Source organism: Sebastes fasciatus, chromosome 10 (genome assembly GCF_043250625.1).
Source record: "Sebastes fasciatus isolate fSebFas1 chromosome 10, fSebFas1.pri, whole genome shotgun sequence".
Classification (NCBI taxonomy): domain Eukaryota; kingdom Metazoa; phylum Chordata; class Actinopteri; order Perciformes; family Sebastidae; genus Sebastes; species Sebastes fasciatus.
Window position 1 is genome coordinate 34,212,867 of NC_133804.1, and position 16,492 is coordinate 34,229,358.

The 16,492-nt window shown below is 39.3% G+C and overlaps 1 protein-coding gene and 1 long non-coding RNA gene across 6 annotated transcripts in view; one reads left to right on the forward strand and one right to left on the reverse strand.

Moving 5' to 3' along the window:
* LOC141775823 (transcription factor COE3) overlaps nt 1-8,456 on the reverse strand; it is a 174,343-nt gene extending 165,887 nt beyond the window's left edge. For 3 of the 5 annotated variants that reach the window (XM_074649549.1, XM_074649545.1, XM_074649543.1), the window contains exon 1: nt 7,449-8,455. In XM_074649549.1, the coding sequence (XP_074505650.1) occupies nt 7,449-7,582 (134 nt within the window). In that variant the 5' untranslated portion in view covers nt 7,583-8,455. Of the gene's footprint in view, nt 1-7,448 lie in introns of all 5 variants that reach the window. The other 2 variants (XM_074649544.1, XM_074649548.1) reach the window with 2 other exon arrangements.
* Nucleotides 8,457-8,480: 24 nt separating this feature from the next.
* On the forward strand, nt 8,481-11,655 carry LOC141775826 (uncharacterized). The gene is made up of 3 exons (XR_012595695.1): nt 8,481-8,813; nt 10,840-10,965; nt 11,401-11,655. It is a non-coding gene; the product is annotated as an uncharacterized LOC141775826 (long non-coding RNA).
* The last annotated feature ends 4,837 nt before the right edge of the window (nt 11,656-16,492 follow it).

A 16,492-nucleotide genomic window follows, 5' to 3' on the forward strand; every position in this document is an offset into this window, starting at 1 on the left:
TATAGAGAAACTCAAACAGCACCTGATGAAGGAGCGATGACGACGAACTAAAGTGCGACATGTTGGAGTTGTGTTTCATTTTAATGAATTTCAGCTGCACCAAAAATCATGTTGATTTTTCTCTCTAAGTTTCTGTGTGAAATACTGTTCAGTTAAGAATCAGCGAACGGCTCACAACTCATACGAAGACATGCGACCTGTGACGAGAGGTCAGCAGCTAACAGGCCGAGGTACGTCTGGCTTCTATTAGTGGTTTGGTGTATTTTCATACGTGCACTCGTTCACGGGGGGGGCGTGCGTCCCGGTGGATTTAAAGTGTCCCTGTTTGAGTCAGACCTCCAGGTTTTCTCTCTACTGTCCACTTCCTAGTAAAGACATGAAAAATATTTAAAAATAAAGCACCTTATTTGCAAGTTTGTGACACAAACTCCGTCCCTGTATAAACTATATATAATCTGTGAAACACAACAGCAGTCTGCATGCACCTGAGCAAAGCGCTGACCTCTGACCTCTGACCTCTAACACGTCTTTTACAAGAGCAACAAAAAGAGTCACAGGTGGATTTAAACAAACTGATTTTCAGGTTTGGTATGTGAGCGAGAAGGAAACCAGTCGACACTCTGCAGGTGAAATTAATCTCTCTCGTGAGAGAGAAGTGTTTTTTAAATCATCGTCAACGGTTCGAGTCCGACAGGGACGCTGACGTCCTTCTAATAAAGACAGAAAACTGACACTAAATGTAGGAATACTAGTTTGTTTTACCATCTCACCGTTAACCGGTTCACATTTCAAGTCTATTTCTTCCTTAAAACAAGTGAAGAAATAGTTTTGGTGCCGAGAACAAAACAAAAAGACGCTTTTTATAAGATCTGATGCTCACATGTGTCCGAACGCTAACAGCTCCATCTGAACACATCATCTCTGACGGTTATTGAGTCCTAAAAGACAATTTTTTCCTTAAAACAGGTGAACAAATCTGCAACAAGTTGTTAAAATCATTACAAATACAAATCAACATGTTTCAGGGATTTTCCAGAAATGAGCTTCAGTGTCATTAAAGAAGATAAAATAAGGTTTAAGAAAAAGAAAATCTCATTCAGCTGTGCAACAGAGGTGACATGTAATCTCTGTGATTCTAGCTGAATAACGTCCTGATGAAGGTCTGCAGGGACTCAACATCTAACTGGATTCAACAAACATCTCGGATGTGACAGCGGGAACAAACTACAACACCAAAACTCACACAAGAGCACCGACATACACCACTGGAATCCTGAAACCGTTCTGCGTGTACGACGACAGTAAACATCGATTCAACCACACCAGGATTCAAAGCCAGCGTCTTCCTGCGACTCCCAGAAACAAAGAACAACTCAAACACTCGGTTATCTGAGAGGTTCATTATTCACGTGTACGGAGGAAAAAACAGATCACTCGTCTCTTCATCTCTGCACTCTGATCATAACCTCTTATTAGCCTCGTCTTCCCTTAAATAAACCTTAACTTCCTTCATGTTACATGTCTGAATCATTAAGATCACATCAGACTGACTGATCATCAGGCTTCATGTTTAACGTCCATCTAAAGGGCGGTTTCACTGTGTTTAAATGAGGGATGAATGTCTCTGAATGTACCTGAGACGCTGCTCTGACACTCCGACACACTTCCTCTAAAAACACCATCAAGTTTAGGTTGAAACTTGAAGACATTTTGGGGATTTTTCTACATTAACATTGGAATTTTTTTTGTGTCTTTCTTCATGTTTTTATGTGAAATTCTTCCTGACGTGGTGTTTCAGTTAAAGCTGACGAGTCCAAAGAGAAATCGCTTGATTTTCTACTCGATCTAAAGCATCAATTGAAGGATTTAAACGCACAGTTTGGACAGATTTTCAGATTTTCACAGCTTGTTTTGGAGCAGAAACTTCACATAAAAATACAACATAATATGAAGTCTATATTAAGGATGATTTGTGCTGGAGGAGCAGAACTACAGTGGGAACTTCAGACATGAGACTCTGGGTCCAGGCTCTGGTTCAGTGTTTCCTTTGTCTCCTGATTTCATGTTTATTAGATATCTCAGATATGAAATCCTGCAGGTTGTCAGTTATTATTATTGTAGGAACGATTAGAGACTAAAGCTCCAGGTTTTAAAGATTAGCTAAATGCAATGATTGCTCCTCTTTTCTCACACATTGCTCTTTACTTTTATTTATTTGTTTATTATCTATATTCCCCATCTTTTAGTAACGTCCCTCTCGTGACCCAGAAACGAAGCAAAGACGTAAAGTTTTTCCTTTAAAATCTAAAAGCGTAAATTCCATAAACATGTATGAATTTAAAATATAAGGAGGTCAGAAGTCTCTCTCTCCACCTGATCGTTGAGTTTAAGTTCTCACATTTTATTCAACTTGATCATTTAACAATCAATAACAGGAGATTATCTGATCGATTAAATAACAAACAGCTGCAGGTTTTATAGATTCTCAGAATAAAGAGACAAACTGTGGGACAGATGTCACCGTAAATCCATATACTGTCTGATTCTTACACTTCATATTGTGTAAATATTGTCATTTCCTTTCTTCTTATTGTAATTCACATCTGTATAGATGAATCCCTCCTCTGTTTCTACATTTTCCCGCCATTAAAAGGTTGTTCTTTCTGTAGTTTTCCCTTCAATCGAAGGACAGAAGGCGTCTAATGTTGAATAAATTGTGAATCCCTCGAAGGCAAATTTGCGGTATCTGATTTAGAGTTTGACACGTACGATTCAAACAGTGACTCTCAGCAGAAAGACAACACACACTCTCACACTCTCTCACTCAGTAATCTGAAACTTTCATTATTTATCTTTAAGAAAAAACACCACAAATCTGCAGCTGAAGAAACACAAGACGACACCAGCAGACAAAACACTCCTTTAAAGATCTATTTAACGTTCTCTTATTTAAACACATTAACATCAGATCAGACTTCAACTGTTCAGGGTCAAAGTTACTGATTAATACGAGTTTCACCGTGTTTAAATGAGGGGATTTAAATGTTTATGGACGTACAGCAGAGAAACACCGACACACTTCTTCAATTAGACGTGAAGTTAACCGACAAAAAGAGTCTCTTCGGGGACGCTTTTCAGCCTCTTTTCTACATTTATATCTGACATGCATGACTTGTTTTATATGTTTTATTGTTGTCAACATTCTCATCAGGGTTGATAACATGTCTGGTTAATCTTCTCTTTATTATAATAATAATATTATACTTTGAACGTCTCCACAGCAAAGTCAGTTTGTTCTACACATTGTAAAGTTTGTGCAGAAATACATTTTGTTTAACATGTAGGAGACAATTATACACATATTTATATTTGGTGTTACAGAAGTTGTAGTTTGTCCAACAGCTGTTGTATAGTTTACATCATGTAGGATTACATGATGTTTATCATTATCTTGTGATAGTGTTAGAATATAGGTTTTATTATTTACGACAGGATGTGGAGCCGTAAGGCAGTTTGTCAGTGTGCACGGTGAAACGGAGGCTTCTGGAGGAGGCTGTGACGTCTACGTAGGTGTGGATCACAACAAGTTTTTGACCATGTTATAGCGTATTGTAGCGTACAGTGAAAGTGTGATAACGTTTAACGTATGGAACATAAAGTTGTAATTGCTTCTCAAATAAACCCTAGTTCAACTTTTCCTCAAAAGAAAAGGATTGAAATGAAGTAAAACAGGAGTCAGAGCTGAGATACCTGCAGACTGAGTGACCTCTAGGAGCCTGGAGCACGGTGAAAAAGCCACTACAATATGCATGTCACATATATCAAGCAGGCTAAATCTACTCTACGTATAAATCTATTCATCTACAAACACATAATACACCTCCGCATACAGACTATATTAAACTCGACTTATTGGTGCTGCACATTAACCAACTGTTTTAATTGATTAGTTCATTGACAGAAAAATGAGCTGTATTAATAACTGATTAAGTTGTTTTAAAGACAAAAATATAAATATAAATCAATCTAAAATATTAACATCTGCAGCTTTATTTAGTCTTCTGACATATAAATTTATAAACTGAGTTTCTTTGACGTGTGGGTTTCCACTTGTGACTCCTGTAATGGTTGTGCGTGTACGATGACAGTAAACATCGATTCAACGCCGTCACAAACACATTTCATCACACGGTGGATTCAAACCAGCGTCTCTTCTCTTCTCTTTATAATAAATGTCACACTTTGAGTCTGTTAACGTTTCCACAGATTCATGTTCTCACTCTGAAGTCAGTTTGTTCTGTTCTTCATGTCACGTATATTAAAGTGTAACACAGACATGAATATACTGTAGATATAAATCTATTCACCATAATCCACCTCATTATATTCATTAAACTCTACTTATTGGTGCTGCACTTCAACCAACTGTTTCATCTATATTCACATTAATTGATTAGTTCATCAACAGAAAATTATGTTTTAATAACTGAATAATTGTTTTTAAAGACAAAAATTCTCTGGTTGCAGTTTCTAAAATATAAATATCTGCTGCTTTATTTAGTCTTCTGATATATAAACTGAGTATATTTCAGTTTTGGACAAAATAAAACATCTGAATGTCAATTTGGATGTTTTTTTACTATTTGCTGACTTTGACGAATAATCAATTAAATCAAGAATTTACTGTTTGTTCATTGAGGTGTTAAGTTACATTTCTCTGCTCAACTTGTCAGCTGTGTCTATATCTGGTATTCTGTGTGAACATATTTGAACAATAAAGTTGGTTCTGTTGGATTTTAATGACTTGTGATGTGAAACAGGTGTTTTTTAAAATGTGTTTTTAATCAGAACCTGCAGGATGGAAAACAGGCTCTGAATGATGCTTTTGTTAAAATAACATTTAAAACAAACTGCAATTTAAAATGCATCTACTTTAGTTTTATTTGCTGCAGATTTTTTTGTTGTTGCATGAAACAAACCTGCAGATATTTTAAAAACACGCAGCTGTGTTAAAGTTTGCAGTTTGCAGTGCGTGTTTGTGCAGGTTGATGGATGTGCTTCTGGTCGCTGCAGCTCTTCATGTTCAGCTGATTTAAACCCGAAGCTGCGCTGCAAATCCTGCATTGATTTATTTCAGGAAAGCGCTCAAATTTCACCTCAGATCACCTGCTGCTCCGAAACACACTCTGCAGACATTTACAGCTAAAACTCTCCTCATTAACGCACATTTAACTCTGCAGCTTCGACACGTTTTAAAACCTCTAAAAGAGATATTTTATATTTTGCACACATATGATGAGAAGCCTTTATTCTATGTAGCAATGCTAAAGGGACAACTTAGTTTGACCAACAGTGTAAAACCGAGAGATATTCAATTTACTATAATGAAACACGAGGAAAAGCTGCAAATGTGAGAAGCTGCAACATTCACATATTTGTCATTTTTGCTTGAAAAATTACTTTATTTAAATTAATCGATTAATGGTTTCAGCTCTGCTCTGTTTCCATTCACGTCCGCTCTATTGACACTTATATCTTATATCTTTAAACTGCACAAACATGTCAGTTATAAAATTAGGGGATTTTGTTGTAATTAAGAAATGAATATGTATTCAATTATAAGAGCTTTAAATTAAAATAAACTTGAATGGATTAATTAGAGAGTGGAACTCGGTGTGTTTGCATCACGGAGGTCAAACTTATTTTATCCTGCATGTGTGAATCTGCAGAAGTCTTTAATTTAACCTCTTAAATTAGGATTTATTTCCTCCTCGATTCTCTTCATAAATAAAATATAAACGCTTAAATTCACTTTTTTTTTTTAACTGGCTTTAGAAATAAACGATGTTTGTGTGAAGCAGAATGCATTAAATAATAAAGTATTAATTCTTATAATTATCTTGTAAATAAGCTTTAAAGGATCCCAGAGAGGAGAAGAGAGGAGCCTCGTGCAGCGGCTGCAGCTCCGCGAGGCTCTGCGCGTCTCTGCAGCTCTTTACGCGCGGAACCAAACGCGGTGTGGAGGGATGGAAACGTTATCAAGTTGAGTTTTTAGTTCATAAAGATACGAGGTCTAATCTATTTCTTCTTTAAAACAAATGAACAAATCTGCAACGACTTGATAAGAAAGAGTTTTGGTGCCGAGAACAAAACAAAAAGACGCTTTTTATAAGATCTGACTGCTCAAATGTGTCCGAACACGAACAGCTCCATCATTTCTTAACATTTCCTCTCTGACGGTTATTGAGTCCTAAAAGTCAATTTTGTTCCTTAAAACAGGAGAACAAATCTGCAACAGGCTGTTAAAATCATTCTGGATTTTCCAGAAATGAGCTTTAGTGTCATTACAGAAGATAAACTAAGGTTTATAGAAAATTACGTTTTATCCTCAAACATGTGGAGGAAATGTTTTTTCTTGGTGCTGTTACATACTGTAACAGTAACGGCACCGGGTCGAGAGAGAAAGTTAGGAAGTGATTGTGCTTCTGTCTGCAGCCGGTGAACCTGAAGCTGAACCCGGCGGAGAGGAGAGGAGGACGGGGAGATGTGATGGAGCTGAAACCATCAACCATCTACTGAGGAAGAGGAGGACACACACTTTATGACTGACATGATTTCATGTTGTGGTTCTTGTTTGTTGTCCAAACACAATTTTTGTTTTACTTTTTCTGAATTATTAACAGAATCTGGTCACTTTTACATTTATTTTAAGAGTAAAATCCGAATCTGCAGCTCACAATAAGAGCATGCTCAGACTGGCATCTCTTCTGATCCCTTACATGTTTTAAATATATTATATTTAACCTGCATGAGGCTAAAGAACAGGCTTTTATTCATCAGTCCATCTTGTTGCTAAATAATAATAATAAATGTGTAAATCCAGAGGACAGATGGTAATGTTGTAATGGGTTATGTCTGAATTAATTGTGATGTGTTTGGTTTTTTTTGTCTGTCTGTCTATGGTTAACAGGATGTCTATTGGATGTGTACTTTCTCTCAAACTGAGCTGCTTCTGGATGCAAAATGAATTTCAGTGCAAACTGACAATAAAGTTGTATGTAAACGAGGCGCACAGATTGATGTTTCACTGTTTCACTCTGACAGTTTACTAAACTAAAGGTTGTTCTCTATTTTAGTTATTTTATCATTTTTCCAGATAAACGCACAGTTCGTCCTCTCGGTTTGATGTTTTTCTTAAATAACAAACTGAAGCTGTAACTTTCTCTGTTTTTAACTCTGCAGGAGAAGAAGAAGAAGAAGAAGAAGTGGATGAATTGGTTTGAACTTTCTGCAGACTGAACCTCCGTGCATGTCACTTTCTAATCGTAGAACATGACTTTCTCCTTCACGCTGGAGTTTCTCTAACAGTGGCATTAAATGCACCGCGGAGAGCAGAGACATGAGAAGTCGCCTGGTGGTTTTGGTGATGTTTTGGTGATGTGTTTTACCTCTGAGCCGCTGTGTTGGCGTCCAGGATCCCTGCGCCCTGCATCCAGGAGCGCACCGGGGTCATGCCGGTGGGGAGCGGCTCCTCCTTCATGGTCAGAGCCCCCCTGGGGAGGCTGTCCTGGATGGAGAACATCAAACTGTCCTTCTGGATCAAACTGTCCTTCTGGGAGGCTTTCTCTTCACCAGAAAACAAGAAAGGCAACAAGAATAATCCTCCCTGTACCCAGCCAGCCACTCAGAAAGCCAAAGGACCACCTGGATTAAGGTGGAGAAGAGAGGAGCGATGGATGGAGGAGGAGGAGGAGGAGGAGGAGGAGGAGGAGGAGGACAAAGTACCGGGTCCTGATCCAAAGAAGAGCCCGGATCCCTCTGGGTTTCTCTCGGGTTGTTGTTTTAGATCCCAGCCTCCTTTAAGGCTCGCTGCAGTCCGGGATCCTCTGTGAAGTTAAAAGAGGAAGAGGGCGGAGAGAGGAGCGAGGAGCCGGGAGAGCATCTCACAGGAGAGGAGAGAGAGGGATGGAGAGAGAGAGGAGAGAGAGAGAGAGAGAGAGAGAGAGAGAGAGAGAGAGAGAGATGGAGAGAGAGAGAGAGAGAGAGAGAGAGAGAGAGAGAGAGAATCAGCCGGGATCCGGAGCCTGTCGCCGGGAGGACGCAGCGTGGAGAGCCGGAGATGGAGCGTGGAGAGCCGGGGATCAGAGAGGAGAGCAGCGGAGGATTGTGGACCAAATGAAAAGTGGGATAAAAAACAAGCCACCGCTTCAAAAAGGAGTAAAATGAAATGCTTATCCAACCAGAGGGAGGGCCGGCCCGGTGCAGGCTGCAGGTCCCGGGGGAACAGAGGGATTGGGTAGAAACATCTCATCCCTCCTCCTCCTCCTCTCCTCCTCCTCTCCTCCTCCTCTCCGGCTCTTTATGGCTCCATGTCCCGGAGGAGAGCTGCTTCTCCCGGGGTCCGGAGCTCCGCAGCATCCCGGGGGAGCAGCGTGGACCGGCAGGGGGCGGGGACAGCTCCATATAAGGACTATAGGGGGCGGGGACAGCTCCATGTAAGGAGTGCTCATCTGCATACTGGTCGCTCCTCTGGCCTCCCATTGGCTGAAGAGGCGCGTTACGTCATTGTTTTTTCAAACCTCACTCCAAATAAGGGTTTCCGCGTGTTAGACCGAGCGCACTGTAAGAAATGGAACTTTTAAGATAAAAACAACACTTAATGAGATGAACACGTGTGACTGCTGGAGGTGCAAACACGCTTTAAACATGTTAACAGTGGCTGCTGGTGTTCATGTTTCTTGGTTGAGCTGTGGTGCCACATCAAATCAATTTCATCAAACATCCTGGTGTGATTTGATGCAAAAAAAGTGAAGGTATCAAAAACACATTACTACTTTGCAGTTAAATAATTAACAATTATTTTGTTCCAACAGGAAGAGTAAATAATGCTTTGAAAAACACAACAGTATGAATTGCACTCAGTGGTGGAATGTAACTAAGTACTTGAAACACAGGAGAGGTAAAGGTATACACACATTATAAAAACAATAATGGAGATATAAAAGATAGAGTGAATGGGTGAACATAGTGTGTGCAGTCCGTCAATAAATAAATGTAATATGTACATATGTGCAGTCTATAAAGTGGTATATAGGATGTATAGTGTAAAGTGCGTCAGTGGTTAGAGTCCAAGATGGTTGCAGATAGTGCATGTTTACAGGTAGATAGTGCATGTTTAAAGGTAGATAGTGCATGTTTACAGGTAGATAGTGCATGTTTAAAGGCAGAGAGTGCATGTTTAAAGGTAGATAGAGCATGTTTAAAGGTAGATAGTGCATGTTTAAAAGGTAGATAGTGCATGTTTAAAGGTAGATAGTGCATGTTTAAAAGGTAGATAGTGCATGTTTAAAAGGCAGATAGTGCATGTTTAAAGGTAGATAGTGCATGTTTAAAAGGTAGATAGTGCATGTTTAAAAGGTAGATAGTGCATGTTTAAAAGGCAGATAGTGCATGTTTAAAGGTAGATAGTGCATGTTTATAAGGGAGACCTGGCCAAGATAGCAGCAACACAGTTCTAGTGAAAGTAACAGACAACACATAAATTAACAACATTAAAACTTGCTCATACTAAACACCTGACACAGACAGACAACCTGGACTGCAGTGATTTCACCAGAGATTTAAACTCATTCAAGGTAACTCAGTTTTGAAGTTGAAGATCAGATTGTACATTATTCACAGCAGTAGGTGCAAAAAACCTAAAAGTTTTCTTTCCCAATTCAGTCCCTACTTTGGGAACAACAAATTGCAAAATGTCCATAGAACGCAGATTATGACTTCCAGTTTTCCTTTTTAAAAGAGAAGACAAGTAAGAAGGAACTAAACCCAGAATGCTTTTGTAGATAAACACACAGCAATGACACCTAAGGATGACCAATTCACTTTAGAGTAGAGTACACAATGGTGAGTCAAAGAACGACAGGTGTAATGAATCTCAGTGACCCATGAAGACAATGAGCAGAAGCATTCATATACAACACATGACCAGAGTCAATAACAGGCAAAAAGGTTCATTCCACCAGTTTCTGTTTCACACGAAAAGAAAAGCAAGACTTGTTTCTGTTATAAAATCCTAATAAGAGCTTCAGCTTTTTTACAACATACTGAATGTGCTCCTCACATTTAAAACCACTCTGACCGATTTACGCATCACTCTGAACACATGAATCACTCTGAACACATGAATCACTCTGAACACATGAATCACTCTGAACACATGACAGCACATGATCAGGTTCCTCTCTGCTGTTGGATAAATGTGGGAGATTCCCGTCATTAAAGGTCCCATATCAGCTCATTTTCAGGTTCATACTTGTATTTTGTGTTTCTAATCGAACATGTTTACATGCTGTAATGTTAAAAAAAAACTTTATTTTCCTCATTCTGTCAGCCTGAATATACCTGTATTCACCCTCTGTCTGAAACGCTCCGTTATAGCACATTTTGACGGAATTGCAACGGAATTGCGTTGCTAGGCAACAGCTTGGGTCCATGTGTACTTCCTGTCAGCTGATGTCATTCACATATACTGCAACCAGGAAATAAACTGGGACACATTTAGAATGTTTACGTTTAAAATTGTGTCAATATTGTATATTTGTGACATCACAAATGGACAGAAATCCTGACAGCTTGTTTCAAACGCAGAGTTTCTGAATACGGGCTGTGTGTATTTCTCTGTGGATTGAGTGGATTGATACTTTCACAGTATTTATATAGAATTTAAGCCTGCTTTATAATAAAAAAAACATGAAAATCTCACTTTTTTATAATAGTGGACCTTTAAATGAGTAGTTGAGGTTGACAGGTTGAGGTTGAATCTGCTGGTTCCTCTCTCAGGCCTGCGCACTGACTCCTCATCCATCTCAGTGGAGACGAGACTGTACTACTGAAGCTCGGATCTGTATTCACTTCCTCCAACCTCACAGACTTCCTTCAGATTTCGGAGGATTAACTGGTTTCATGGTGAATAATCTCCTCTGTCATCCAGCGTTCAGGCTGACTGACACGAGCGGCGCGCAAAGTTGGCACCAATTTGCGCTTTTTTTCCCTTTTTTTTTTACGCACGGACATATGGCACACACACACACGCGCACACACGCACACACACAGTGTTTTATTTCACACTTGTATAAATGTGATGGTATAATGTAGATGAAACAGAGGAAGGCCTCTGAGCACAGATCAATACCACCACTACTCATAATAATAATAATAATAATAATAATAATAATAATAATCAGAGTGTTTCTGCGCGTCTCTGATCATCCCTCTTGATGTTTTTTGGGGGTTTTGACATCTCCAGCAGTCATTTTTGTTCATTTTCGTGGCAGGAGCAGAATTCCTCTAATTAAGCAAAAACTCCAGAGCAGCTCTGATTAAATATTTATCCTCCTTTAGCCCGCTGCTTCTCTCCAGGGAACAAGAAACGTCTGGAAAGCCTGGAAACAGATCTCTGAGCGGGAGAGAAGAAGTCAATGAGACGCTAAGAACATGCTGGCGATGAAGAGGAGGATGAGGAAGAAGGAGAAGATGGTCCGGATTAGAAACCGGTCCGCTCCGGAACGAGAATTAATATTATAAATGTGATTTTAATTATTACTATAATAATAATGTGTCTTCAGTAATTATACTTCTAATAAATACAGTTCACGAGATCAATAAAAAACTACTGCTTCAAATAATTAAATGTCACAAATAGATTAAATTATAATTTACATTATAAATAATAATTTAACAACCTGACTGAGATGTTTGGATTTAATTCTCAAAATCTATTTAATTTAATTTGTTTTATTTTATTTAGGTGATCCTGATATTATTCCTGTTATTTTAGGTTTGAATTTAAACATAAACCGTGATCATGATCATTTTACAGAATCCCTTAAATCCTTCAGTGGAACAGGAACCTGAAATCTATTCAAGTGATCCTGGAAACCCCTTAAGAATCCCCTTAAGAACTCCTGAAACCAACTCAAGACCCTGTAATGAGATCTGCATCCTCTAGACCCCCTTGAGTCCTCTAAGAACCCCTGAAACCTCTTCGGAGCAGCTTAAGTATTACCTAAAAACTCCCGTAAAACTCCTGGAAATCATCCTTGAAATCTCTTACGGACTCCAGGAGCTTCATTTAGACTAAAGAACCCTTAGCCTCAGAACTCCTTAACCGCTTCTAGATCCCCTGGTTCCCCTTTAAATTACAGGAACCTCCCTTAGATACCTTGAAACCTGTACTGAACATCCTGAAGCACCGACACCGACCAGAAATCCTTTAAGAACTCCTGGAAGGTCATTTAAAGCCACTCCAGAACCCAGAGAGCTCCTTGAATCGCCTTAAATCTCCTCCAGATACACCTTAGATACAATAGAACCTTTACTGGACGGAACCAGCTTCGGGACACCGTAACCCCCTCTGGAAATCCCTTAACAACTCCTAGAAATTTCTCTAATGCCCGTGGAACCCACTCAAGAACCCAGACGCTTCAGAGAGCTCCTTAAACCTCCTGTGGAACCCTCTTAGAGCCTCCAACAGCTCTTCTAGATCCCCCAAAGCCCCTTAAAATGATAAGAATCTTAATTAAAACACCTTAAATCTCCTCCAGATACCCTGGAACCCCCTAAAAAAAACCTAGAACCTTTACCGTCTCCAGGACACTGTAACCCCCTTCTCTAATGCGCGTGGAACCCGAGTTACGTCTCTGAGAGCTCGTTGGACCTCCTTTAGATCCCCTTACTCCTTGAATATTATCCCTTAGAACGTCCAGAACCTTCTCCAAAACACTAAAAACACCTAGAACCTCCTCCAGGAACCCCTGGATCGGCCTCAACTACTCAAGAGGAACCCTCAGAACAACCTTGGATACCCTTAAACCCTCTTCAAATCATCCTGGAACCCTCTGGAGAATCCCACTCTAGAAACCACTGCCAGGCTTTACAGAACCACCGTAGAACCTTAAAGAACAATGTTGGTTTAAATGAGCTGAATTCATTTATAAAAACACACATTAATAAATACACAGAAATGTAAATCTATTCTTTTAAAAGAGGGTCTGGTTCTCTAGTCGTAGCAGAACCTTTAACCCTCTGCTCTGTGGTTCTACAGAGAACCCTGAAGAACATGTGACAGGATTAGAGAGACGTCTGATTGACCTGCTTTTTAAATCTGTTTTCTACTTTAACATAATGACTTTATTAATTGTGATAATAAACAGGAGAATCTGTTCTGAGTGAATCACAGATGGCACTTTGTTCTGTTCCACTGAAGCTGCAGTCTGCAGGCGAACGGCGCCACACGGTGGACGCAACCAGGTACTACACACCAGGTACAACTACCAGGTACTACACACACCAGGTACAACTACCAGGTACTACACACATCAGGTACATCAACCAGGTACTACACACATCAACCAGGTACTACACACATCAACCAGGTACTACACACATCAGGTACAACAACCAGGTACTACAAATCAGGTACAACTACCAGGTACTACACACATCAACCAGGTACTACACACATCAGGTACAACTACCAGGTACTACACACATCAAATACATCAACCAGGTACTACACACATCAACCAGGTACTACACACATCAACCAGGTACTACACACATCAGGTACATCAACCAGGTACTACACACACCAGGTACAACAACCAGGTACTACACACATCAAATACAACAACCAGGTACTACACACATCCACCAGGTACTACACACATCCACCAGGTACTACACACATCCACCAGGTACTACACACATCAACCAGGTACTACACACATCAGGTACATCAACCAGGTACTACACACATCAAATACAACAACCAGGTACTACACACATCAAATACAACAGCCAGGTACTACACACATCAAATACAACAACCAGGTACTACACACATCAAATACATCAACCAGGTACTACACACATCAAATACATCAACCAGGTACTACACACATCAAATACATCAACCAGGTACTACACACATCAAATACAACAACCAGGTACTACACACATCAAATACAACAGCCAGGTACTACACACATCAAATACAACAACCAGGTACTACACACATCAAATACATCAACCAGGTACTACACACATCAAATACATCAACCAGGTACTACACACATCAAATACAACAACCAGGTACTACACACATCAAATACAACAGCCAGGTACTACACACATCAAATACAACAACCAGGTACTACACACATCAAATACATCAACCAGGTACTACACACATCAAATACAACAACCAGGTACTACACATCAGATACAACATTATTAAATGTAGTCATAAAAAATCATAAATTAAGTGAGAAAATGAACCGATGAGATGAGCTCTATCAACCAAAAATAATTATGTCAACTTCATACTTTTTCTCCTGAGCTTTCAGCCACATCTCATGGTCTTCATCAGCCAATGGAGCTGGTTGAAGCAGAGACATTTATACTCTTCAAACACCTGTTATCATGAACCATGACTGTGCTGTTTGCATAGAGGTGCAGGACGTGTTATTATATTAATATACAGTAAAACACGAGGCCACAGTGAGTAAAATGTGAACCTGCTCGGGGTTCAGAGGGTTAAATATAAATATCTGAAACTCCATTTAAATCAAACGGATGCTAAATTTGTAAAATTCAGCTTCTCAAAACCATCAAATCTGAAGATCCATCAGGAGACGAATCCTTCGACCGAGACGCAGAGAAGACAGAAAACTGAGTGTTTAAAGGAGGAAGTGAGAAGAGGAACGGAGGCTCAGTGGATCAGAGGATCCTGGAGCCTGCAGACCTCCTGCTGGGGGGGTCACGACCCCACTTTAACCATCTGAGGGGGCATTTAACCCCCGACACTCCTACACGTCCTCCAACACCGTTAACAGCCTCCAGACACTCAACACTAAGCAGCCGCCGGAGTCCGTCTGTCCAAACACATCAGTCACACACACACAGAGTACAGAGTACTACTACTACTACTATTATATAGTCACTGTGCTATATCAGATTCCACCTGTGCCATTGTGTTAATAGTCTGTTTATTGTCAATACTGTATATATTGTTCCTATTTTTATATTCCTTCTATTTAAATTGTTCCTATTTTATATGTCTGTCTACTTTTGTTTTGCTTTTTTGCACCGTGTTGTATCTTGCTTTCTGTTTGATGCTTCTTGTTTCTGCACTCTCCCCTTTGCTGCTGTACACTGCAAATGTCCCTACTGTGGGATTAATAAAGGAATATCTTATCTTATCTTATCTTATCTTATCTTACTACTGCAGCTGATTATTTCCATTAACAGAACTTTATAGTTTAGGCTGCACACGTTCTTTTGGTTAATATCATTTCCAGTATTAGCACAGAGGAGTGGTTTCACTTTATTTACCTGTGCACCTGGACGGCAGGATTATAGACAAAAAGAGCGAGTTAGTCTCCGACATACGGCTGCACAATGAATCCAATATTAATCGCAATCACAATTTTGGCTTCCCATAATTAAATGAACATGATCACCTGCGATATTTGACGTTTAAAATGCTCGTTCTGCTCGTAGAAAACTCTGCAATGTGTTTATGATTAAATTGAGAGCATAAAATCATTTATCTAGCCTTTTAATGTTGCTAAATGTTGCTCTCAAAGTGCACCAGATTGATGCGTTTAACTTTAAAATGTAGCTAACAAAAGGGGGGTAGGGTGAATATTCCTGTATTTTGTCGTATTACAATGTCAGTTTTTTCCAACATTGTGTACTCTGACATTTTCTGTTGAATTATTCCAGTACAGTTATTGTTTGTGATTCTTCTCCTGTAATAGACATCATAACACACATCTGGACTAAGTATGGATTTATTTTACACGTCACACAGTAAAGAGCTGCTTTAGCCTCGGAGCGGCTTTATAATTGAAAGTAGTCACTATTAGGCTGTGGATAATTACTAGAGCTGGGACGATCCACCTATCTCCTGATTCCATACTATCACCATATTCAATATGTATTGTGATTTGTAAGTATTGCGATTCGATATTCTGATTTATTGTGATTGTTGTTAACTTTATTAACACTAGACCATGAAGGGAACAAGATGAATCAGACACTTTTAGGGACTTTTATTTTGTAAAATCTCTAAATGAATCCAGTAAAATGTTTGATTTTCAGCCTGTATGTAGTCAGAGACGTCCTGAAGTCAAATATATCAGTCATTGTCAGGAATTATTTATTACATTTTTTTCCCATAAATCAAAGAATAAAGACATTTCCCTGAAAGATTAGTGGGATTTTCTATTTAATTTATAAGGGACATGTAATGTTTTATACTTCTGGCGAATATAATGCAATAGATCTTATTTCCATTGATGTTTTCCAATATCAATATGTCATGATAGATATTTAAAATATATACAGAATCTCCTTTAAGATATCACATTACGCTCAGACAGACGGAGAGGTTTGACATTTCTAACTGAATCTGTTGAATTTAGACGAA